General features: G+C 36.9%; 1 protein-coding gene across 1 annotated transcript in view; it reads right to left on the reverse strand.

Annotated features, from left to right (window-relative positions):
• DCDC1 (doublecortin domain containing 1) overlaps positions 1-27,221 on the reverse strand; it is a 276,353-nt gene that overhangs the window by 184,878 nt on the left and 64,254 nt on the right. The window contains exon 8 of the mRNA XM_081939283.1: positions 19,911-20,077. Coding sequence (XP_081795409.1) covers positions 19,911-20,077 — 167 coding nt within the window. The remainder of the gene's footprint in view (positions 1-19,910; positions 20,078-27,221) is intronic.

Genomic DNA, 27,221 nt, shown 5'->3' on the forward strand with positions numbered 1-27,221 from the left:
ATATTTTGAGGTGAGTAAAAATTTGAAAACTAATTTATATTATTTTCTAAAAGCTGCTTGTTTTTTTAAAAAAAAATAGAAAACACCATTTTTATTGATTGATAGATATTATCAATAGTGTGTGGCTAAATTCCATTTGCTTTGTCAACCATTTCTAAAACTTATTTTAAATATACACGGTAATTTAAATTTAATTATATCATAAAACAGTTCTAGTAGACAGAACAACATACCTGGAGGAGTATGCTAATACAAAAACTGCAAAAACTAACAGTAGTGAAGTCTCACATTAATCAAATATTTGCACTTTGCAAACACTCTCAAATATTTATTACCTTGCTGCATATCATAATTATGATATTACATATTTCATGCAATAAAGTTATCTGTGCTTATCAATGTATTATTACCTTAATTATGCTTTCAGTTCTCATGTTCCCAAGAATAGTTTTAGTTTATTGTTCAAACTAAACCAAACAGAAATAAGGCTCGCCTGAGGGAACTTGGTGCAACTCCAACATTCTCTACACAAAATCCTTTCATGCTCCTGTTAAATCTTATTTCAATGGAAATATAATATTCTGCCAATATTCTAACAGTCTAGCTAAGGGGATCATTGTTGGATGTGTAACATACAATGCTATCCTTCAACATTTTAATGCTACTTTGTATTCAAACTGCTGCCCAAGAATACAACTTAATTTGCTGAATAGTAGGAATAATGTTGATCAGCAAAAAAAAAAAAAAAAAGCACACACACACACACACACACACACTTAGGGAGAACCAGCTTAGGTCTTGGTAACAATGAGGTAACAACCTTATGCTTTCAGAAGGATGACATAATGCATACCTAACTGGGTCTGTCCATAATCATTATACCTTTTCATTCCAGAACATCTTCAAAATTTAGTTCAATAACTTTTCAAATATTTTCCTCAGACCTCCTTAAATTATTATATAGCTGCAGCAGCGCTGTAATAGAGAAGTAAAGGAAAACAACAGGGTATACACTATGCTATTTGTTGCCAATCACTGTCCATGAGTGATAATGTAATTAGTGGTACACCTCACAGTATAGGTCATATATTGTTTTCTTATACTGGCAGCAGATAAACAGTGACAGAAGCTAGTATTATTGCCATTTTTATCTATTTTCCAAACTCTAAAGAGCAGTTTAACAGCATTTCGTAGTAATTTTTCCACTAACTGGATTTCCAGACTAATTTTAAATGAAGTCTCAAATAAAGCATATTAAAAGAATTCAATTTATAGATGAAGGCTGGATTAGTGTGACTTATTTTGACAGTTCCAAATTGGGCATAGCTGTCACATTATCTATGGATGAAAAAAAGCATTTGTTGCATCGTCATCACTTGAGTTTTACTGTATCATAAAATGTGTACCAAGAGCAGATTCAAACCATGTACTTGATTCTTCTAGTGAAATATATTTTCTATATAGGATTTTCTTTTTTTTTCAAAAAGTTTTATTGGTTTTTTTAAACATTTATAGGGAAAAGGGTAGGTGGAATGGTGTACAAATTTTGGCAGTTGCAAGTGTGGCAGACGCCCCCTCCCCCCAAACTCATTAATTACATCTAAATATAAAACATTAATACATGATCATATAAAATCAGCATATTAATTCTAGAAAAAAATTTCAATCAATTTATATATTATAATATAAAGTCTACATATAATTTCATTATTACTTTTGGTCTGTTTATAACAATGTGTTTTTCTTATTCATTTTTGTGATCTGAGCTTTCTTGGTGTTGCCCCTTCTCCCCCCGCTGGCAGAGCTCCGGCCCCTCCCGTGTCCTGAATAACCGTTGTAGAGTCTTCTGTTTTTTCTAGGTTCGCTTTGTTTTTTTCCATAAAGGCCTGTGCCTCTATGGGTGTATTGATTCTAATTCTTGTCTCCTCCCAGAATACGAGCATACCTTCAGGCATCAACCATCTAAACCACACCCCCGTCTGGTATAATTTATTCGCCAGTTGCGAATAATTTTTCCTTTTCTCCCTAACTTTTTTGGGGATCTGCTTCAAGATGGTTATCTCCCTGTCGTGATATGTCAGTGCTTGCCCCTTTTGTACACCCAGAATTTCGTCTCTTGTGCTTTTCCTAAGAAATTTAATATGGACCTCCCTGGGTACATTGTGTGTTCTGGCATATGCTGAATTCACTCTATAGACCAGATCTATCTCCCATTCCATCTGTTGTTTATCTTTATGTATGTATTCAGCTAAAATATTAGTCATAATGTCCCTTATATTTTCCCCATCCGCTTCTATAACATTTTGAAATCTAAGATAAAAGGACATTCTCTCAAACTCTGTTTTCATTTGTTGGATATCAAGCTCTTTGTTTCCCTTCTGCAATGCTTCTAACCCCCCCCCTCGCCTCTGCCACCCCACCCTCCACAAGGTCCAGTCTCTGTGAATTCTTATAAATTTGGACTTGATTCTCTTTAATTTCTTCCTTCATTTCCTTTAACTGTTTCTTAATTTCTTCCTGGCCCTGTATAAGTTGCTGGAGCATTTGTTGCAAATCCATCTCTGTACTCTTAGGTTGCATCAGTTCTGTAATCTTTTACTGTGTGGCAGGGCTGGACGTTGCAGATGTCGGTGCAGAAGTAGCAAAGCCAGGTTTTCCAGGGGGTGGTCTTTTTGGAGACATAGTTTATAAAGTAGAGAAATCAATCAGTGTAGAGAATGGACAGCTGGAGAAGTAGGGCAGACAGATGAGTCCAGGAGGCAGAAGATCCAAGCAGATGGGAGTTCCTTTAGTCAGTCTAGCAATAAAGAGGAATTTTCCCCCCAGGAAGTTCAAGAAATAGCAATCCACAAGAGAGTCTTCTGGGTGACACGGAGACAAAGACCGGAAGCCTGAATTTTAAAGGTGGAGTCAGATTTCACAGTTCATGAAGACAACGGAAGTGTGCCATCTTGCCCTGCCAGCTTTGGGCTCAGAGGCATAGTAAAGTTTTAAAAAGTTCACAAAGTTCTCAGGTCATCAATAATTCCTGGAGCTAAATCCAGTGAAAAACACTTTTACAGGGGTGAGGCATCATTGGTTGGCTCTCCCCCCTCCTCCTTCCCCTGGGGGCGAAAGCAAAATTTTCTCAAGCCGCTTGTCCAAGGGGGGGGGGAAATCCCCCTCCCTCCAGCCGCACCTCCAAGAAAATCCGAGAGTTTTACTTTAAGATTGCTGAAAAGTCCATCAGTTCAAAAGAAAGGGAATGAAGAGAGGAAGCATCTCACCACACCGCCGCTGCTTCGTTCAATTTTGCATCGTCCGATCAGCCTGGAGCAAGACACGTGCGCACGCGCGCCCTCCGAGACTGCTCCTCGATGCCTGGAGCAAAGCGGAGAAGCCCCCACCAGCCGCCGCCGATGCCAGGGTCCTCCGCAAGCCGCTCCTCCGGCAGGACGCCCCTCCAGGGCGTCCTGTGCCCCCCCAGAAGCGGGGGAAGCCCACCGGGGAGCGGGAGCGGGCAAAGAAGTTGCCCGTCGCCGTGGCCGCCGGAACCGGAAGTCTATATAGGATTTTCTTGATGTGATAATTCAATTTTAGTTTTTGGAGTCCCACCCCCATCTATCTTCATCATTCATATCAGAACAGTACATAGCCCCTTTTTAATAAAACATAAGAAGATATCACCATGGAATGTGAATTAGGGTAGATTTTGGATGGATTTTGTATACTATGGGGAAAGATGGGATTCAATACATGACTACATTTCGTATCTTATAAAATTCCATATGGTTATTAAATATTATAAATCTATTTACATAGCACGCTTATCTAAAGGCTATTACAATTACCACTGTACAAAGTATTTAAAATAGCTGCTTATAGCGCATGGGAGTGCAAACAAAGAACCTTCCTTCAAATCGTTTTTGTAAATGTCCAACAATCGTTTCACTTAGATTTATCAGTCAGATTAAAATCTTTTAAATCATTATGTGAATTAGAATCGCAGTTCATTTCAGTTAAGAACAATCTCATTTTGGTGTAGGATAATAAACTTTCTCACTTCTTTGCCATTCACTCTAGTTTAACCTATCTAACTTTTTCTCTCACATTTACAACCTAACTTTGTCTTCTCACTTCCTCACTTCTTTCTTAACTTTATACACCCCAACACATTTAAACTCTCAACATCCAAAACAGGATTTCCTTTTCCCAGCTATCTTTGGTGGCAAGGACAATCAAACTAACAAAACCATATATGGCTCAAGACACTATATACATAGCATTCCTGCCTTCAATTTTCCCCATTCCTGTAACATAGATTGGGCTAAGAGTCACCAGGCTAAAGGACAGATAGGGATGGACTGGAGGCACATTTCTCCAGGCCCAATCCACATTATACGTGCCTGGAATACAGCCACATCCATCATACATGTAACTTCAATTGGGCAGTTACACAAAACAACAGTATATCTACAATCTCCATTAATCTCCATTAATCTCCATTATCAATTTAGAATAGAATAACAGAGTTGGAAGGGACTTTGGAGGTCTTCTAGTCCAACACACTGCCTAGGCAGGAAACTCTATACCACTTCAGACAAATGGTTATCCAACATCTTCTTAAAAACTTCCAGTGTTGGAGCATTCACAACTTCTGAAGGCAAGTTGTTCCCTGATTAATTGTTCTAACTGTCAGGGAGTTTCTTCTTAGTTCTAGGTTGCTTCTGTCCTTGATTAGTTTCTACCCATTGCTTCTTGTTCTGCCCTCAGGTGCTTTGGAGAATAGTTTGACTCCCTCTTCTTTGTGGCAACCTCTGAGATATTGGAAGACTGCTATCATGTTTTCCCTAGTCTTTCTTTCTATTAAACTAGACATACCCAGTTCCAGCAACCGTTCTTTATATGTTTTAGCCTCCAGTCCCCTAATCATCTTTGTTTCACTTCTCTGCATTCTTTCTAGAGTCTTACCCATAGATTATAATTCAAGGTATACATGTCATGCTAAAATTTTATTAAATATCAAGTAAATGCCAAACTGATTTACACGATGACAATTCCAAATTGCTGACATCTGCAACCCAAATGCACACATTAAACCATTTTTTGTAATTACTAGAATGTTGATTTATTGATCTATTAACGTATCACATTTATACCTTCCCGCAATCAAACACAGATTCTCAGGTGCTCGTAACATAAAGAAATATAATAACAATGAAAATGCTATAGAATAAGCACTATAGACAAACCTAAACTCTAAAAGACATCTGAAGTGAGCCTCTCCAAATGCTCTCTAGAAAAGCTCCCTTTTAAAGTTTTAAATTACCATTAAATTGTTGCATATTTAAGACAAAAACAATTACTCAAAGGAATAGAAACACTGAACTTATTTCATTTGGCACCTTCCTTCCCATAATTAATTTGTTTTCAGAGTTCAGAAATAGTGTACTTGAATAGTACTTCACACTAGGTAACACTAATTAAAGCAGAAGGTGCAAAATGCTCATCAGTCCTCAGACAGTTTTTCCAATTGCCTTTCCTTCCCTCAGTTACAATGCAGCTTCTATACCGTTCAGATATACTGTATACGCTATTGTCCATTTACACAAACCTCTTCTTGTGAGCTTTCTTTTGGGAGGAGTAGGTGGCAAGCCAGGCGCACCCAGTGTTGACAGAACAGATAGCATGTCAGGTGAAGACGGACTATTCTGCCCTCTCTAACCAGCTGACGACTCAGCGTGATTGTTTTCTTACAAATAATACCTGTGGGTGTTGAAATTACTCAGAGAATCTATCAAGCACACTCTTTCACTTTGCTGCTTTAACTCCATAACGTTTATTCTAAATTCAAGAGTCAGAGGCAGTAGTGCCTGTGGGTGGTTGAACAATTTAAACGAAATATGTCAAATCCTTCTTTCAAGGATTAAAAGAGAATTTTGTGATTATTTTTACATTTTGAAAGTGCAGTAATTTATTTTCAACTTAATCAAAAAGTTTAAAATCATGTTTGTGCCTATCAGAAGTTTAAATTAATATCAGTAAAAGCTATTTAGACTACAGAACAGATCAGTGACGTGCGGTCAGTAGAGGCAAGGGAGGCAGGGCCTCACCTCTCTTCATGGAATAATAGTATATAATATTATATACTATATATATATATAATATTATATACATCCGTCCGGCCGCGCCTGGGAGGTGCGGAGGCAGAAATGTTGTCGGCGCCTCCGAATGACGAACCAGTCGCTTGCTTTCCTCATCGGGAGGCCGACAACATTTCTGCCTCAGCGTCTCCCGGGCGCGGATGGATGAAGGTAGCCAGAATGGCGCCGAAGCAGTCCGGCGAGCGAGCGAGCGAGCGAGGCAGCGAGTGAGGCAGCGAGATCTTCGGTCACTCGTCCACCGGACTGCCTCGGCGCCATTCTGGCTACCTTCATCCATCCGCGCCCGGGAGATGCGGAAGCAGTCCGGTGGACAAGTGACCGAAGATCTCGCTGCCTCGCTCGCTCGCTCGCCGGACTGCTTCGGCGCCATTCTGGCTACCTTCGTCCATCCGCGCCCGGGAGACGCGGAGGCAGAAATGTTATCGGCCTCCCGATGACAAAAGCAAGCGACTGGTTCGTCATCTGGAGGCGCCGACAACATTTCTGCCTCTGCGTCTCCCGGGCGCGGATGGACGAAGGTAGCCAGAATGGCGCCGAAGCAGTCCGGCGAGCGAGCGAGCGAGGCAGCGAGCGAGGCAGCGAGATCTTCGGTCACTCGTCCACCGGACTGCTTCCGCATCTCCCGGGCGCGGATGGACGAAGGTAGCCAGAATGGCGCCAAAGCAGTCCGGCGAGCGAGCGAGCGAGGCAGCGAGCGAGGCAGCGAGATCTTTGGTCACTCGTCCACCGGACTGCTTCCGCATCTCCCGGGCGCGGATGGACGAAGGTAGCCAGAATGGCGCCGAAGCAGTCCGGCGAGCGAGCGAGCGAGGCAGCGAGTGAGGCAGCGAGATCTTCGGTCACTCGTCCACCGGACTGCTTCCGCATCTCCCGGGCGCGGATGGACGAAGGTAGCCAGAATGGCGCCGAAGCAGTCCGGCGAGCGAGCGAGCGACGCAGCCTGATCTTCGGTCGCTTCCAGAGCCGGAGCGGGATGGAGCAGCCACCGCCTTGGAAGTGAGTCGCGCGGACGGAGCTTTGGGGCTGAGGAGAGAGGCAGGGACGGAGGGAGTGGGGGGAGAGGAGCCGCCCCCCTCACCCTCCAGGCAATGGGGAAAGCTTTCCCGAAATGGGGGGGGTGTCGCGGGAAATAAAAAGGGCGCGCGCTGGGGGGGGACGAAGGAGGCTTTGGCGTGCCTTAGAGGCGGGCGGGCAAGCAATGAAAGGAGCAGCGAGGGCGGGCGGTGGCTGCAGGCGGCAAGGCTTGAGCAGGGTGAAAGGGACTGGTGCCGGTGGAGGAAGTAATGCTACGCCGCGGTCCCCTTAATGTTCACTCAGGAAGGCGGAGAACGAGACCACGTGGTCTGCACACGTGGTCTGCACACGTGGTCTGCACACGTGGTCTGCACACGTGGTTCCATTCCCCGCCTTCCTGATGATGTCACCAGCCTCCCCAGCCATAACCCTCACCGCACGTCACTGGAACAGATTGATACTTGCAAATAACATATTTTAGCTTCATTATAAATGCAATGTGTGGTCATTGCATTCCATCAACAGTCATATTTTGAGAAACAAAGTTGAAATAGCAAATGTTATTTATTCTTTTGCAGAAATTTAGTGGTACTTTAATTCCAGAAAAAATAAAAAATAACTCTTTGAAACTATACAATGGTTATAGATTTACAGATGTTCTCTTTATTTTTTTAGTGCCTCATGTTGGTAACTGTTTGACTATAAAAGTATATAGAGCACATTTACTTCAAAGAAAGAAAAAGTTCTTTTTCTATACACATTTGATGATTGGAGGATTATTTTAAGCTTTCTTAAAAAGAGAAATGCTACTGAAAATATGAACATGGAAAGCGGATATAGGGGAGACATAGACAAGTCTTGAAGGACAAACTGTGTTTGCTCCTGGTTAGAGCATTTACCATGACCATAGACCTGGCACTGACTTTGCTCAGAGAGAAAAGAGCAGGTTGGAGGATGAGCTGGAGAATTGGCACTGGTTGCACCATGTTGTGTCTGCAGGGCTTGTCATGCCTGTGGGCCTAGCACTAGCCATAGAAATGGGCAGATTGCATTTACAATCCTGAACATAACAGAGTGCCTCTTGCTGCATCTGCAATCCTGTTTGCTGCCAGTATATCCTTTGGACAGTGTGAGCTTGTTGACTGCTGCCAGGAATTCTCAGGAACTACATTCTGGTATTTTTAAAAAAAATCTTAACAGGACTGTGGAATTTTGGAGATGGTGGCAGTGGTTCGGGGAGTAGCAGTAGCATAGTAGACTATTGTGGAACCCTTCTTAACAGAATCCCTTTTTTCCCTCTGCTAATTCCAGAGATGAACAAGATAACCACATTGGCTCAATTCCATTTGCCAGTTAGGTATTTCATTGTAGAGTGTGGGTTTTCTTACTCTGAATTGATTCCTTCATCTCAGTAAGAGCCATAGGGAAAGATTGTCAGAGAACATGTAACTGATGTCTTTCATCATGTTCCAGCTCCTTGGTTTCAACCTCTGAACCCAGTCAGTAGATCTTTAGAGGTCCTGGATTTCAGCTGCTGCTTCTAAAGGCCAGGTCATTAATCATTGATGAGAGGGATAACCAGGTATATATTATTAAGACCTAGCTGGACCCAGAAGGGGAGGTGCCCTTATTGAGATATGTCTAGCTGGGTTTCACATTTGGAATCAGCCAAGACCCCAGGCAAGTCAAGGAGTGGAGGAATTTCAATCTGCCTTCATTGAGAGTAAGATCTGAAGCAGCTCAGGAATTCATCAGTATCATGACACTGGTCATACACTGGATCTGGTATTCCTGTTGGAGCAATGGTTGTCTGACCTGAAATTGGGGGAGCTTTTGGTGTCTCCCTACCACCATCCACTGTAGGGGGTACAGCCTCCCTACAGGCAGATTGGTTTGAAGATTAGTCTGCCTCCAACAACTGATGGATCCCCATGGTTTTCAGAGAGAGCTGCGGATTGTTCCTGCTGATCTGCTGTATGGTCCATCTGAACCCTTGATTGCTGTTGGAATAAAAGGGCAGTTGAGGCTTGGATAGGATCACACCTATGCAAACTGTCAGACCTCCCAAGTAAGCCAAACAGGAAACATGACAAGATGAACCAATTCTGGAAGGCGGGGCTGACATCACTACAACACAACATGCAATCTTGGAGCGCCAGGATTGCTGTTGATATCTCTGTTGCTGGATGGTCCTTTTGGACCTAAACCATCCCGAAGAGACGGTGATAGAGAAGAGCATGTCCTGCTGATCTCAAGGACATCGCAAAGTCCCTGATAGATCCAGGAGAAAGCTTTTTTTGCCAGCTACAAGAGAAGCAGCCATTTTTAAGCTGCATAAGGTTGGGACAGACCCCTGAACGGAAGCTCAGCAGGAGAGAGAGCAAGTCGGAATTGGTGAGATAAAGTTTACTTTTAGAGAACACCCAAAAAGATTTTGAGTAAAGTTAAAATTGAAGACAGAAGAGAGTAAGCGGCGGATTAGCCTGAATTAAAACTATATCTTTTTTTCTTTAATTTTGTTTCTTTTTATGGATGAAATTTTTACAAATGCCTCTTACTTTTTAAATTAGACTGGTCTCTTTTTCCCTTCTTCTATTTTTTCTCATTTTTGTATTTGTGAATTAAGGATTCCTTTCTTATCTTTTCTTCAAGGCATGGCAGGATTTCTTAACTCAAAGAAAGCTTAAAGAGAGAGCTAAAACAGAGGAAAAAGAAGTAATACTGCCATCTAGAGGCTGGAGGCTTGGAAATATTGATTTTTTTTTTATATTTGACATATATCTCATGCTTCAAGGCTTCAGAATTTGTTTATTGAAAGAATAGTGAGTACAGTTTGTTTACATAGGTGCTCTTTTGGAATATTATCAGTAGCTGGACTGCAGTAAAGAGAAAGCCTTGACTTGAAAGATTTGTAGTGAATTTATTTGAAACCTAGTAAAAGGCCTTGGTTGTCCTAGTGGCAGTGTTTACAACCTGGAAAAATGGTGCAATATGAAGAAGAAGAGGAAATAACTTTGCAAAAAATTATGCTAGAAATTCAAAAAGTCCTAATAAGCACAGAAAGAATTGAAAAGAAAAGAATCTGGGGATTATAGAACAAAGAACAGAAAGAATGGAGGGAAGAGTTGAGGATATTGATGAAACAATGATGAAACTTTTAGATAGAGCTCAAAAATTGCAGAGAAATATGAACAAAGTGACAAGAAAATTGTTGATACTGACAGCAAACCGAGAGTGGAGGGAAATGATACATATGGAATACTGAAAGGAGAGGTAGATGAACTGGATTTCTATCTCATGCTTCAAAACATAGATGAAGAAAGGGGAGAAAACTTGACAGAATCAATGAGAGTATTTTTGGCAGAAGCACCAGTGATAACCAAAGGCAAGCTGATGAAAGGAACAGATGGAGGGTTTTGAGTCTTTACAAAATATACAATGAACAAGTTGCCAAGAGAAGTTCACATAAGACTTATCAAGAAAACACCTAGAATACGGATTTTACAAATGGCAAGAGATATTGGACTGCACTACTACTGGAAGGATACAGGATGATGAAATGAAATGTTACAATAAAATTAAGTTAAACTTAGTTAAAATGTGAGTATTATGTATAAGACAAAGTAATAGTAGTTATAGTCAAATAAATGATTAATAATTATAATAATGCATTTATATATACTTGATTGATATATGGAATTTTATATAAGCTGTAAATGAGGACCATGGAGATGATGTGGAAAAGCTTTTTTTTAATAAAAGATAAACAATTCTATATAGAATAGAATACAAAGATGTAACACCATTGGATGAGTCCAGGATGATGTAAGGAAATGTCATAATATAAATTTACTTTAAATTTAGTATGCTTCACATAAAAAGGATGTAATAATAGCTATATTCAATGAATGTTTAATAATCATAATAATTGTATGCCTATATATATTAGATTGACGATATGAGCAATGCAATGTGCGAAAATGAGTAAGGTGATATATGAAATTGGAGAACAAGTAGATAAAAATTTTTATAGGACATGGGATCTACTTAATTAGTGGTTAGATTAAAATAATAATAATATAGAATTGAAAATTTATTAGAGAATGTTACCAACATCAAAATAAGAGAATGATTTAAATAGGATATAAAAAATACTTATTATTGGACATGTTGAAGATGATGTAATGAATTATTAAGATATAAATGAATCCATATTTAGAATACCTTGTTTAAAATGAAGAAATAATAGTAACAGTCAAACAAATGAAGTACTATAATAATAATGTATACAAATATACTTGATTGACAATATGTGACTTTATATAAAATTTAAGGGATGATTACGGAAAGGATGCACAAAAACCTTTTAACCAATCGACACACTGTATGGAATGAAAGATGTTTTTATGTTACATGTTGTTTGTTTATGTTTGTTTACACACACACAGACACATACATACACGTTGGTCTTGTGTATTCGGGTCCTTTCCTGTGTAAGATTGAGATTGTCTTGGCAACGTTTCAATCTTACACGGGAAAAGACCCGAATACAACAAGACCAGGATACATACACACATGAAATATAAAATATATATACCAATTCTATTTTATTGTAAGGCTACATTAACAGCACCTCGCAAGTCTGAAGGCACAATCTTCCTGCCTCCCATTTTAACTGTTTGATCCATTAGGATGTGTCCTTTCTCTCACTATTAAACTGATGGCTCCGTATATCTTTTGTTTGATTGTTTCCTAAGCGGCATCTCTTCCCTTCTTTCTCTAAGGGCAGTCACACATTCCATTACACAACACTTCCCATCTTATGGATGCCAGCAGTCTTTGTGTTTCACAGAGGAGTTAAGGCAATTGAAATAAGAGAAGAAACATCTAGAGCATTGCTGGTGTTCTATGTTGGATGAACTCAATTGAAAATGGGCTAGAGCCATTAAATCCTATCTTATCATGATAATTGCAGTGAAGTTTCAGCACTTGCCTTCTTTTATTGCATCTACAGATTGTTTCCCTGTGGTTCTATAGGTGACATGTGCCCTCTTGGATAGAGGGGGCTTAGAGAATGACCTGCGGGGCATGTGAAAAAAATTGCTTAGCATCTGTCATCCAATACCTAACTTTCCCCTTTTCGGAGAATGTGGTTGAGCAGGTGGTTTGCTTAGCAGCTTCAGTAGCTTCAAGGTTGCTCAGACTTTGAATAAAACAGATTATCTTCTGAATTGATTTAGAGAATTGGGAAAGAATGGGACAGTGTTGTACTGGCTTGCCTCCTTTCTTTAGAGTAGATTCACAGTTAGTAATGGTGAGGTTTTGGATTTTGCCATTTCTAGGACTATACCATCTTTGATGCTGGACAGGGTCACATTGCCCTGTTTGCCGCAGATAGATCCCATGCACACACTGGATATAATCCTAGACTTGTGACTGCTGCCCTAGGAAAAGGTGCCAATCATGGCTAGGGAAGTCTTCTTCTTATTCAACTTCTTATTGTGCATCAGTTGTGCCCTTTCCTAGATCAAGGAGTCCTACTCACAGTCATTCCTGCCCTAAACATCTCCAATTTGACTACTGTAATGCACGGGCACAAGGACTGCCCTTGAAAAATATCCAGCTAGGGTGCTTCACTTGGTGGGTCCTAAGCAACAGGCTTTTCCTGCTGCAACTCCTGGTTTATGGAACATTCTTCTCCTGAAGTAGGGCTGGTCACATCCTTTTTAACTTTCTGGAAGTTAAATATTAATATTTGTTATACATTTCATTGAATGTAGTTTGTTGGCCACATCTTACATATGTGGCCAGCATCCAAAAATTGTACTATGTTGGATACCTCCTGGAAGAAAAAGGAAACAAGGCGACACTCGGAAAACTTGGTGCCAAACACTTAAAGAAGATCTTAAACTTATTAATGTGTCTTGGGACAGAGCCGAAGATGCTGCAAATGATCAAAACCAATGGAAGTTCCTTGCTGCCCATTGTGCTCTGCACAGAATCTAATGAGGATGATATCATTTTTAGCTTTATTGTGCACCATCCAGAGTCCCTTGCCTATGAGATGGGGGCAATGTAAATATGACAAAATAAATAACTAAATAATATCCCACACATATTTATTACTGCTTGTCTTAGCAGCAGTATTGGTCCCCCAAATATGTTAGAAAATTTCTGAATACAGTTATTCTTTTCAAGAGGATAAACAATTTTCAACTGCCCATGTTTAAGCTTTCTGCTTATGACTAGATTTGTTTCCATGCTGCGCTAAAACGTCATGTAAACTTGTGTTGACTTAGCAGTTATGTTAGCTTCGCTACTACAGATTTATAAACTATACTTTATAACGGTGTTGTACAAACCCTGCCAAATACAGTTTGTTGTATTTAAATTTTAGGCAAAACCTAAACCAAAGCTAAGTAAATGTAAGGTAAAATTAGAATTGTTAGCAAAATTGTTTTTGTTTTTATTTGTTTTCATTTATTTATTTAATAAAAATAACAGAGAGGAAAAATAACAAAAGGAAAAGAGGAAAAAAAGATATAGTTACAAGAAAAAATGTATATACATAAGATTTTCTCATGTATATACTTTGATACACATTTTTACATATCACTTAAAAGATCCATATTTCATTATAATTGTCCACTCATGGTTAGCCAAGTTAAAAATTGTTCACAATTGATGACAATCAAATGATTTTTTGCAAGAAAAGATATAATGATGAAAGTAATTATACTCAATTGAATATTTGTGTTCTTAGGTATATTTGTTTATATATTTTCCTTTGCTTAGGAATTGAAGGTTCTTTAAATCAAGTCAAAATATTATAGAAACCTTAATTAAAAATTTGCAATAATATTTTGAGGAATGTCTACTGTATTTATATGGCTCTCTCTTTGTGGTTAATCAAAATATTTCTAATTTATATTTTCATCATAGCAGTAACACTGAAAATACCTTTTTATCTAAAACCAAATCAAGGATCTATAAAGAAATTTCAGAAACACGTATCATATTAGTATCCAAAAAAGAATGCCTTATGTTTCAAGAACAAATATTTTGATGACAAAAAAATCCCAGCCAACTAAAAAAAAACTGTTTCTCAAACATCCCGTCAACAAAAATAAACAGACTTTTAAATTAGCAAAGACTACTGTATCAGAGATTTTCCTCTTAGAAAAATTGCTTATCCACAACTCTAGATGGCAACATTGCACTTGCTGTGTTCCTAAGAAAAATTATTACAGCCAACCCTCACATATCCTCTTTATGAACATTTTATGTGCCACAGATCTATAGCTTCTTATTATAAGTGTAATGAAGCAGACGTTATTGAAGCATTTTATTGATTGCTCAGATCACAAGTTTACTGTCACACTGAATTGGCACCTCTGATGCTGAAGCAAACTGCTGACACCTTTTTTAAAAAGTGACAACTACATCTATTTCATGACCAGAAATCCATTTTCATCTCTATCAAGACAAGAATGCAATTTTCACTTCATTTAACTGATGTTAGGCCTGCTCAAGGCATGACACTTTGGAAAAGACCCAAGTTTAAGGTTTTTAAAATACTTCTAATAACTAGAATACAGCTTGGTTGCATAGAAATATTTAGGTATTATTCACATCTATAAACAACTTAAGATTTTAAAAACATTTATGGGACCTATGAAAAAATGAAAAATTAGAGGAATAAGTTTCTAAATAAATTTAGAGAAATATAATTAAAAAAATTAATAAGAGCTTATGATACTATACCATAGGGCTATATAAAGTCTATTTATAAAGCTTCTTCAATAGCAGATTCTTGTAGTCTATCTAGAGTCAAGGAATATATTAACTGTCTTCACATACTGTTTGCAGAAAAATCTTAATACTGCTAGCCTTCAATAGGATGTTCATTTGAATCTGATTTTTTTTCCTTTAGGAGTTTTAAAGCACTGCTTGAAATGAAAAGGTTTAAAAACTATAATCAGTTGCAAAGCTATTTCCTTATCATCTCTTTTCCTCTCAGTTTTAGCTTCCTTCGCCAATTATACTCAAGCGACTATTTACTAAAACTCTAAAATAGTGTAAAGTGATGTGAATTTATAGGCAGTGCTCAAGAAATTTTAATATAAAATTTCAGCAGGAAGTAGTTATTATGAAAAAAAATCTACAATGAAGCAAATATTTATAATGTTAAATAACACATAATTTATAATTTAATGCTATACACTGACACAGTCAGTATAATATTTTTATGTAAAGCTCATAGAAAAGATTGGTAATCATATCATAGACATACTTTCTATGGTAATCATATCATAGACATACTTTCAAATAGAGGAAGTTATGAAGACTGTTCTGTATGCCTATCCAATATTACCAAAGTCTAATATCTAAATGCAGTAATTGCAAATAATAGCATGATTAAATGTCAATTAATGTAAAAATTGAATCTAGAGAAATAATTTATATGCAAATTAAAATTGTAATATTATGATTCCTGTGATGCTTATGAGACCATAGATAATGTCACTACTGTTAGGGAAAATACAGCAAATCAAAATATTTTTCAATTAAGAAAGTTTGGGGTTATTAGATTCATTTTTTAAAAATATAACCTAATACATTAATTCACATAAATTAGTCTATTTTTGTTTTCATTCCTAAATGTTTTTTTTAAGTCATGCCGAATGATATCCAAATATGTAATATAAAATAGGAGGGACATAAACTTTAATATAACTTGGGGGGGGGAACCGAAGGAGATTCTATCTCCCATAATAAATACCTGATTTGATCTGAAGAAGTGAAGCTATTTTTTATCACCGATTCAAGGGGTACAAAATGGCAACAATAATATCTTGTACTGCATTCCTCTTTGTGTCTCCCTGCCCATATTGAGTATCTCCTTGAGTTTAGTAACAGACATAACTAATTCACTATGTTATTCTAAAGAACCACAAATGATTACAAACCAGTAATATCATTTAAAATGGTATTTCAATCTTCTCTGTGGCCTCTGTTTAGCTATGCTGGAGTTCTGAATGACAGCTTCCCTGCTTGAAGCACAGGGAACACACAGCCTTCCTCATTCACTGACAGTACCGTGGCCTTTTCACACGTTCCTTCCACAGCAGTGTTTGTCCCCAAACACTGGGCTCAGCACAAAGGCATTCCTGTTCAACACCCCCACCAACAGCACAACTACATATCAAGAATGCTAATGAGATAGGACAAGCCCTTCACTGGAAGTGTTAACTGCTTTCATGTTTATGCTTTTTCCACACTTACTAATGGACTTTAATATTCCTGCCATAGTGTTAGATAATTTTGTCATGTAGGAATCCGTTTCTGCAAAAAATGCATTACATATATTTTGTTAAAGGTGCTAGGTGTGTTGTAAAGACTGTAGTTAAATAAAAGCACTTGTTATCTTATCTCTAATATAAATAAGATGCACAAATAATAATAAAAAGAAACAGCTTCAAATATTTTTCCATTTTAGCAATTCAAGAAAACACATATTATTCCCAGAATTCTTTGATAGTCTTAAAGTTCCTTTCCTCCAAATCAAATACCTCAGTCAGATTCTCACAAAACATTCTTACTTCATGTGGTTACTAAAATATAAAATATGTATAGAATGACTGTATTTAAAACAAGGGGAGGAGAATAACTGTCTTCTAGTGCCCTCAGAGAATGAAATATAACCTTCCCAACAAGTATTCCCAACCAATTTTCTTCTTTCAATTAATCCACTGTATTTCAGTAAAAAAGCACTCATGATTCTGTGCCCTTTTTGAGTTGTTTGAGAACTGAATGTTTTGACTTCATTCAGTTCTCTACACTAAAAGGGTAAGATTCAATAAGCTTCAAACCCTCATATTATTGTTGACAGATAGACCTCTAGGAAAAATCATATATATTGTGTCATGGTTGTATTTTGAACATGTTAATTGACTAAGTTATTAGAGGAAACATTTTAATGTGACCATCAGTTGTATTATATTATTTTCAATATTTTATCTGCAATCAAAACCCCTATCAAAAATAAGCACAGCTAATAGAATAACTCTTTAATATTTTAATACTTCTGGCTTTTTAATTAAGATAGACACAATTACAATATAAGCTAATATAAAATAGGGACAGGTGCAGGTAAGTAAAATCCTCAGCTGAGAAACAGGCACATCTTGCTGTTGTAATATCATAGCAACTGTATATCATACAACATCTCCCTGAAACAATTTGCCTATAAAAATTTTGTGATTTCACATGTTAGTTTAGTAAAGATGAGGAAAATTTACCACATATGTGCTGATGAGATGCTTCTGACATATGCCAACATGGCCTCATTCCTATTCAAGAGGAGTGACTGATTTGAACATTCACAACATCTTCTGGCAAGAACACAGTTGTGATGGGGATAATAGGACAGCCCGTAAGCTGCTGGATGCACCGTGTTTGTGCCATGTTTGGATTCTTACATTCACAAGCAAAATATGAGCTATTGATATATGGCAGACCATATCTGCAGATTGCACTTTTTAATATTAATACATGCTGACACTGGTTTGTAGTCCAACCACACTTGCAACAGCACAAACCCCTCTCTATGGGAATAAAAAATTTGCTGATTTCTTTTACAGTCCTTTAGCATATTTGTGAGAAGATCCCATGATTTTCAGAATTATAAACAACTTTAGATGGGAGAAAGTAACTGTAAGTATATCAGAATGCATCTAATGTTTTGGAGGGTTAGAGCTCATCTGCTGGTTATTTTTTAAATATAAAAAAGGGGGATATGGAAAAGCAGGAGGAGGAGTTATATTTCAAAGTGTAATTAATAAACAACTATGTTTAGTACAACTCTGCCAATTTTCTATCATTTTAGCTTTAAAGGTGGAAATATGTAACTACACAGGGCTTTTATGTTTGAAAGCCACTTTAGCAGTGGGATACTATGAATTCTAGCCCTTCTTTAGGCATGCAACCAAGCAGTGTGAGTTTGGACTACTCAATCTCTCTTCCCTATCTACTTCATAGGGCCGTTGTTTTTGTGGATAAAAAGAGGAGGGAGGATTATGTATGCAACCCTTGCTTATTAAGATCAAGCTAAGATATAAATCTAGTAAGAAATGTACTCATTTACAATTATTAACGTAAACCTATCAAATATGACTAAAAGAAAAAATAATGCATAGTCCTTTGACCACATGCTCCTCTTTCCATTCGAAAACATTCCATGTTTTCCATACTCCTATATAAATATTACCCACTCTTAAAATGCTTTCCAATGCATAGTCCTTTGACCACATGCTCCTCTTTCCATTCGAAAACATTCCATGTTTTCCATACTCCTATATAAATATTACCCACTCTTAAAATGCTTTCCATATATCAATATGGAAATTATTTGATGCAAGCAAAGATATAAAATACATGAAAATTACTATTATGCTGTAGAATTATGTTTGAATGTATTTATGAATATAAACACTGAAAATAATAGCAAATACCATTTGTTCACTATTAACTTTACTTACAATAATAGTGATTAAACATTGAATTACATTAGAAACATATCTCATTTTAGGAAACACTGGAGCATTCATATACCCTCCTTCATGTTTGCATCAAAAACGTTTTAACTGGTAAAAATGGTTTTAAAGATAAGGAACCATTTTTGTTCTGTTTTGTTTTAATTCACAGTGTTATAAGCCAGCATTGTGAATCCAAATGTTTGTGATATACTCATATATTCCCTATCTTACTGGCTTAGATCACTATTAGTTCAACAACAAAATAATTTATTCCAAAGTAAATGCTCATTTCTTTTTATGGATCTAAACAGCAGGAGGTGCTGTATAAAAAGCATATACCTTCTTCCGCCTGTTCCCCTTGCTCATCCCTTATGAAGACTAAGAGCATGCTTAAATTATGTTTAGTGCATGGCCTGAAATCTACTGTAAATTTCATTTTAAGTTGCAATCTTTATTTCTGACCAGTTTCCCTGCCATGCATTTTCAAATATCTTCCAAAATATAACATTACATGAATACACAACACACACACACACACACACACACACACACACACGTTCCATGATAAGGTTAGCATTACCAAAAGGGCACGCATGCTTCATTTTAGTTCAGCTTCATTACAGAGTAAGACATTGAAATATGTGCCTAACTGTTAAGAAAAATATAGACATTCACTATAGCCAAAATGCTGATTAACTACATTGGTGAGTTTTTTTGTCTATAGTAACATGGAAATAAATACTTCCTGTTGTATATAGAAATTAAATGAATTCTATATCCCTAACAAGTCTATCATGACTGACTTGCAAATCACTGAAGGCTTCCCTTCAGAGCAAACAATTAAAAGAGGGAAAAGGCAATTTTGGTTATGTTTACATGCATATTTTTTTTTAAATGTGAAGTATATTTCAGGTCTAGTTAACATTAACTCCTAGAAAAATATAAATTATGAAAAAGTACATGTACTCAACTATAAGTTATCTTAAGCAGAAGAAGTAGAAATTATTTCCAGTTTGTCTGCTAGTGCACAATGTGCAGCATTCAAACATTAGCTGTATTATTCCTTACACAGAAAGACATACACCTTAAATATACAGTTCAACTACTTATAAAATACACAATATAGCTTGTCATATTTCCCTATCAAAAAGTCCACAGCTTTCTACAAGTCGCATAATTAATAATGGAAAAGTAAAATGAAACTGGGATAACTCACCTGATCACAGTAGTTTTTTGCAGATTTTAATCGCTGGTACAAGGCCAACAATACTCCTTGGATATATATCTTGGCTCCAGTGGGGCTAAAGCCTTCTCCTTTAGAAACCCAAAGAGGTCCCCATAAAGGTGTGATGGAATTTTGCAGACATTTCTCAAGAATAGGAACTGCACAGAAAAAAAGGAAATGAAGGGAGATATATTTTTTTTATCCAGCTAAAACACATAATCTGAATGGTGTCTTCCAGACTAGAACTGTTAACATCTATTATTTTTATCTGCTTGAGGTTGTCTTACAAAACAGATCCTGCATTTCTGGTGGCCACTATGAAGGATATGTTTATATTGAGACATTCCCCCCCACAACTATGTAAGACTCATAAGCCTTGTGCGCACACCTGAATAGTTTTGAAGTGTGTCTAACTAGCTGCACAGAGTGTCATGGTGTGCACTGATTGCCTTATCTTCTCATTTATCACAGATGAGTTGGAACCAACCTTGCTGAAATCTACTTACTGACATTGTCCTGATAAAATTGCTAAATCCATGTTGTTTCGATGTATAGTTTTCTGTCAAGGAGTATATATGTTTACAGCTTGAAAATGTTGCAAAACTGATCATTATTAAAATACAGTAAATGTTAGGATTGTTTTTAAGGCCTTTTTAAAAAAATACTTTTTCTGATTTAAAAAAAGAATAAAGTCTATTTAGTATCGTTCCGGGGGTAAGGGTTAAGTGAAGAAGAAAATGAGATCATGTAAATAATATTGATGCTGAATAAGGCAACCTACTTTTCAATTTTTGTCATGTCTTGTCAAATACATTCAGTATATGTTTTTTCTAAATTATATGGAAATATTTTTGTAAGTAGCTGTAATATTTATTTTATGAAGACTACATGTAAAGTACAAAAAGGTCACATGTTTGATGACAGAATTTGTTCATTTTCTTTTACTTTGCATTTTGAGAATAAATGCTAATAGAAAATACCTTATCAGTAATAAACTGGAACAAATCTTACTAATTTTAGATTAACTTCAGAATCCTTGCACTAAATTCTGATAGGCTGTGAACAAATTAAGTTTAGGAAATGGAAAAGGACAGCTTGCCTATCACTGGAAGTTAACAAAAAAAGAGAATAGGAGAATAGTGCAAAGACTTGCTGAAGGGAAAATGAATTGTGAATACATGTGTACAGGAGAAGAAGTTCTGTATTTAGTTAGCAATGGAAGGAGTATTTAAGTTCTAAACAGAGAAGTGCAAAGTGGAAAGGAAAGGCAATTGTGATAAATGAACAAAGCTCTGCTTCAGATTTATATATATATATATATATATATATATATATATATATATATATATATATATATATATATATATATATATATATATATATATATATATATATATATATATATATATATATATATATATATATATATATATATATATATATATATATATATATATATATATATATATATATATATATATATATATATATATTACTGTTTTTAAATAAGTGGGAAAAGTGAAACAACAATATTGTTCAGTGATAGAGAGAACCACTCTGCATATGCTTATTTCACCCTACTGTTTTTTAAAAAAGAGAATTCTTTAACTTGCATTGATGAACTGATCTTGAACTAGCTACTTTTCATGGTAAATATCCTCTAAATGACATATATAAATTGTCAATTTGAGATGTTGGAAAATTGGGAGGCAAAATTAAAACCCTGAAATTCCTGGGTGATATTTTGTAGAGGTAGGGTGTTCTATGATTAATCCTATATATAAAAGCATAGACTACTGCAATCCTAAATGTGAGTTACAGCACCCAAGAGGGTTAAAAAACAGAGTATGTAGGTTTCTACCTTTTTTTCACTTGTTTCTAGTCAAGTTTACCAATCTGATGTAAAATGTTTCTAGACTGCCTGTCTCCCTCAAGGAGAGGTTCTGAGCAGTATATGGTATAATAAACATATAAAACAGTGTATAACATTAATATTAGAATATTACAATAAGTTTAAGATTAATTTTTTAAATGAGATTATAACATTATAAAAAATCAATGAAATTTAAAAAAATCAAGATTGTAATTTTATATTGATTTTAAAAAGGCAGAAGGAGGGCTCTCATGGCCCCATCCAGCCCCACAATTGCATAGTCCTTTGTGTTCCCCACGCAAGAGCCAAGTTTTCAGGGATGGGTTCAGCTTCTTCTACTGCCATTTTGCTCAGGGATATGCTTTGGGCACACGCACATGCTTGATGCACATTATGTCTGCATGCGGAGTAGATTAAAAAATGGCAAAAAAACAAGATGGCAGCGCTGTAGAACCGGTTCAGGGGTGTGACCAGCTGAATTACTACCTACTTGACTGAACCGGTCCGAACCGGTAGAAACCCACCTCTGCAGGTTTTGACCCTTTTATGGAAGGCTAGGAAAGTGGGGACTCACCTCACCTCTGAGGGAAGGATTTCCATAATGCAGGGGCAGCAGTACGGAAAACAACTAAAGTTCCAGAGTTTTGTGTGAAGCCTGAATGTTCATAATTGCCTTTTATACTGTAGAAGCTGTGATTGAGCATGAAAGCATGAGTCTACTGTGCCAAAGCATGAGTCTACTGTGCCAGAGACCCAGGCTCTGCATAGATAATTAAGATGGGAAAGGGAAAGAATGGCTTTGAGGAAGCTGAGAAGAGGAAACTAAGACTGAGGTAAGAACTTACAAGAACTAGGCTGGAAGGGAAAGAGCAAAGGGTAGCTATGCTTGGAAAGAGAACACCAAAAGCATGAATATCCGTAGAGAATGGGCAAACTGTCAGATGTGCATTATGACACAAGTTCTGCTCCTTACATACTAACAATACAAGGTAGAAACTTGGGGCTTGCAAATCACAGCATTTTTAACAGTCTAGAACAGGGCTGTCAAACTCATGGCCAGTGCGCCAGATGCATCGTGCATTGGCCATGCCTACGCCCAGTTTAGCAAAGAGAAAAAGTTGTGATACATCATGTGACACTGCCGTGATGATATGAGTTTGACACCCCTGGTCTAGAAGAACTAAATTAAGGCAAAACAATATTCTTTTTTTTTCTCCTCTCTAACTGTTGTGAATGAGAGTTGCTATGTTCAAAATGAAACCCAGATTTCAGAACTTAAGCAAAAGTATATAGTTTCATCTTCTGATTAGAAAATCTGGAGGAAAGGGGTTCTTGTTTCCAATAAAATGTAGGGAGAAATTGTTGTTTTATCTTCTATACAGATTAGAAGTAAGCAATTAAAAGTAGTGTTTATTTCTTGCCTAATCCTAACCCGTGTGTGTGTGTGTGTGTGTGTGTGTGTGTTGTGTTGTGTTGTGTTTGCGTTATATAAATACATTTTTAACGCTACAAAATGTAGGAATCTTTACCCAATGGTTTGGGTTTGGGTTTTTTTTTGCTTAATCCAATTAATTGCTCTTATTTAGTTGACACATGAAAATAAGAAATATTCTAACCTACACAAAGAATTTCAGACTCTAGATTGCTTGTCCTTTTCAGCAGTTAGTAGCCTGCCACATTTTACATAAATTGTAAATCTCAAAAAAAAATTAGTTTACATCTCAATGTAGAATATATGTCACAAACTCTCCTTACTATAAATCTTTTTCTTTGTTTATCTTTTGGTTTGTTGCCACCACTTTTCTGGTTTAGAATGTTTTTTAAATTTCTAAGGTAATGGAACAAACTGAATTTTATTAAATAACATTAACATTTTTAAATAGATTCCTTTACTTCAGTTCTTCGGTACTTCAGTTATTGCATCAATATTAATCTAGCCCCACATTAAAAAAATATTCTTAATATTGTCTCCCTGACAAAGGTCATGATTTCCAGGAAAGCCTCTAGCCTCAGATTTCTCCTTCTATCTGAACATCTCAATCACTCTATTTCAGAACTTTCTTCTTGCTGGAGCATCATCTGGAAGGAGGTGCCTTACATTGCCTTTGCCACCCTCCAATCATCACAGTATGTTGCAAAAGTGAAGGCGGATGTCACCAAATCCAGTAAGCTCAGTAGGGATCACAGTTGGTGCACTACACTTAACTGCATGGCTTCCTGTCAAAGCCCCCACTTGAAAATTCATTGGCAGCTACTGATCAAGAAGAATTCTGTTATTACAGATCTTCTTTCCAAAGAGTGTAATATTCAAAATGAATTGATTCTGAAATCCAATTTCTTAGTTACCGAACTTTCACATTATCTGGATTTAATTGCAGATTAACTTCCCCCATCCAGCATGTTATGAATTTATGCAGCATTCAAGAATATAAATTGAATGGTAAGAAGTAGTAGAGCTGTGTGCAATATGCATACAAAGAGCATACAGGTTCAGTTCAGAAGAGGTAGTTCAGGATGAGTGAGAGCATAAACATTTAACCTGTTTACAAATCATTAAAACTATCATTTTATAGATGGCATGACTTTTGCTAAGAGGCTTTTGCTGCAGCCATGCAATCCTGGAAATAGGCTCAACTCCTGTAATGAATCACAGCAGGTGCTGTGTTCTAAGGTACCCTTTCCAAACCCAATCAAAACAGTCCATATTCCTACTGTGTACAGCTATGGCCCTACTCCAAAAGAACCTTCCTTAGCAGTTTCACATAGATACAAATCAGCAGGTGAGATGAGGAAGGAGGAATCCTGTGGAGATATTATTACTTCATCACTCTGGATATCAAACAGTAATCTTCCAATATCATTTTATGGACTTAATAGTGTGTCTATAACCTCAATGTGCCAGAGAGTTCAGATGAACACTCTGATAACACTTCCTGGTATCAAGTGTTTGAGGAAGAGCAGTAGGCCCATATTCTTTCCATACTGTTTCTAGCATAGGCCACCCACTAAAGAAAATAAAGCAATACCATATCCCAGCTGAAAACCCAACTGAAATTGTCAAATAATTACTATTATCAAAATTGTGTGAAGCTTCTTTGGCCACTTTTTGTTTTTGAAATTCTAAATATCACAGGATCCTGAAAGATGAACATCCTCTCTCTACCAACCAGTCAGAGCTGAAGAAGCTTCTTGGATGAGAAGAGAAACAGCTTGAAAGAAAAGCAAGTCCAGTTGGCTCCTGAAAAAGGACCTTTGGGACAACCATGACCTGGATGACTTAGAATCTCCATAGACATCCTCTCTCCAAAAACAGATCACACTGAGTTGAGAAGCTGGTCTGAAAGTATTTTGTTGGTCCGCCTTTTGAACATTAGCTGCCACGGACTTCTAATATACCTATCAGTGGGTGAAGAAAATGTCCAACAAAAGGAGAAATTAAAGATAGGAAAATACAAGTATTTTTTGATTTACAACCACAACTGAGACTAGAATTTCCATTGCTAAGCAATGGTTGTTCAGTGAATAGCTAAGTGAGGCACACCAATTTTGCCATACTTTTAAGTGAATCACTGCAGTTGTTAAGTGAATTATGCAATCTTTAAGAATATCTATCTTTCCCCTTTGATCTTTCTGTGGGAAACTGGGTAGGAAGGTTGCAAATGGAAATCACATGAACTTGGGATGCTACAACTGATGTAAATACATGTTGATTACTGAGGGCCTGAATTTTGATCATGTGACCATGGGGATGCTGCAACAGTTGTAAGTATGAGGACTGATGTTACATCCTTCAGTGCTGTTGTAACTTGCTAAATAAATGGGTGTAAGTCAATGACTACCTGTAGAATGAAGCATCTAGCATTAGCCTGAATTCCAGAAGCTTGATGATGAAGAGGCAAATGAAACATACATTAATTACACAGTGATAAAAGTACTAATAATTCCATATATCATGGATCAATAATCAAGATTAATAGTAGGAAATTCTAGAGACTTGTGGGAGGCAAAATATCACACTCCAGTCAAACTCCATTATTTGTAATGTCTTTGTAATAATGATTCATATATTGCAGTATGCTTTAAAGCAGGGGTGTCCAAACTTGGGAACTTTAAGACTTGTGGACTTCAATTCCCAGAATTCCCCAGCCAGCATGGCTGGCTGGGGAATTCTGGGAGTTGAAGTCCACAAGTCTTAAAGTTCCCAAGTTTGGACACCCCTGCTTTAAACATTCTATTGAGCCAAAAGGCAAATTGTTAGCACTGCTACAGAGAAGCAAAGTCTGCAGAAATCATAAGATTGGTTTCAAAGTAAATATATTTACAAATGAAAGCAATTTGTGCACAAGACAAAACAATAGGCTTTATGTAATTGTTTTTGCATCAGCCCAATGATCTGACTGTCACTAAACATCATAGTATAGAGCAAAGTCAAGAAATGTGGAACTCACAGGTACCAGAGGGCCTTCAGCTGTTTTCCTTGATGTTTGTAAGCTAGCACATTGCAAAGGAAACCACCACCTTCCAGCATCAACTTGTTTCCCAATAACAGCTTTAATTTTCAAATAGACTTTATGGTTCTTTTAAAAAAAATGCTTGGAAGTAGAACCAGGGGGGTAGGGGAGAGGCGGGACCATGACAAAGACATTGTAAGTTGATCTCTTATTTTTGGCTACTTGAAATGTACAGAAGAGGTTAGCTGTGACAGGAAAAGCCAAGCTAGAGCCTTTTGATACAAGATAGTATGTTGGATAAATAAAAACACAAAACAATGGAAATAAAACCTTGGGGAATTCTAAGTACATTCTGATTATTGTTTTTCTTCCCTATTAAATAATGTTGTTTCTACAGCACTGTGACCAACTGAAGCCTTATATAAATAGCTATGATCAATATTATAGTTAGCTCCACCCTTCTCGGAAGAACTGTACAGATTACTAAAGAACTGTACAGATTACTAAAGAAGTGCAAAGCATTACATCTTCAGAAATATCTATAGTAGGTTTGTGCATACCTATCAAAGAGTATTTTTAAGTTTAATGAGAAGTTGAGATATTAAGGTTTTTCCTTAGAATTCATCCTCTAAATCTTCTAATTGTGGCCTCTATCTATATCAGTCTTAAATACATGACTGATTGTTCTTTGAGTACCTTTGTATTTAACCATGAACACTACAGCTATCATTTTGCCCAAGTACTCATAACATGTTCAAAACAGTTTAAAACATCAATAAGTCCCAAAACAAACATGTTTCCAAGAACCAACCGTTCTCCAAAATTTCTCCAAATTCTCCTTTCAAGATGGGAGATTGTACTAAATAGCAATGGGGTGACTAAAAGGGAAGGAGGAGATGATGACGTATTTTGGCAAAGTAACTCCTCAAACAATTGCTAGAGAGTCTGCAGCTTACGAGATCACACAGAAATGAAGTG

The sequence above is a fragment of the Natrix helvetica genome, assembly GCF_964273705.1.
Source record: "Natrix helvetica genome assembly, chromosome: 1".
Taxonomy (NCBI): Eukaryota; Metazoa; Chordata; class Lepidosauria; order Squamata; family Natricidae; genus Natrix; species Natrix helvetica.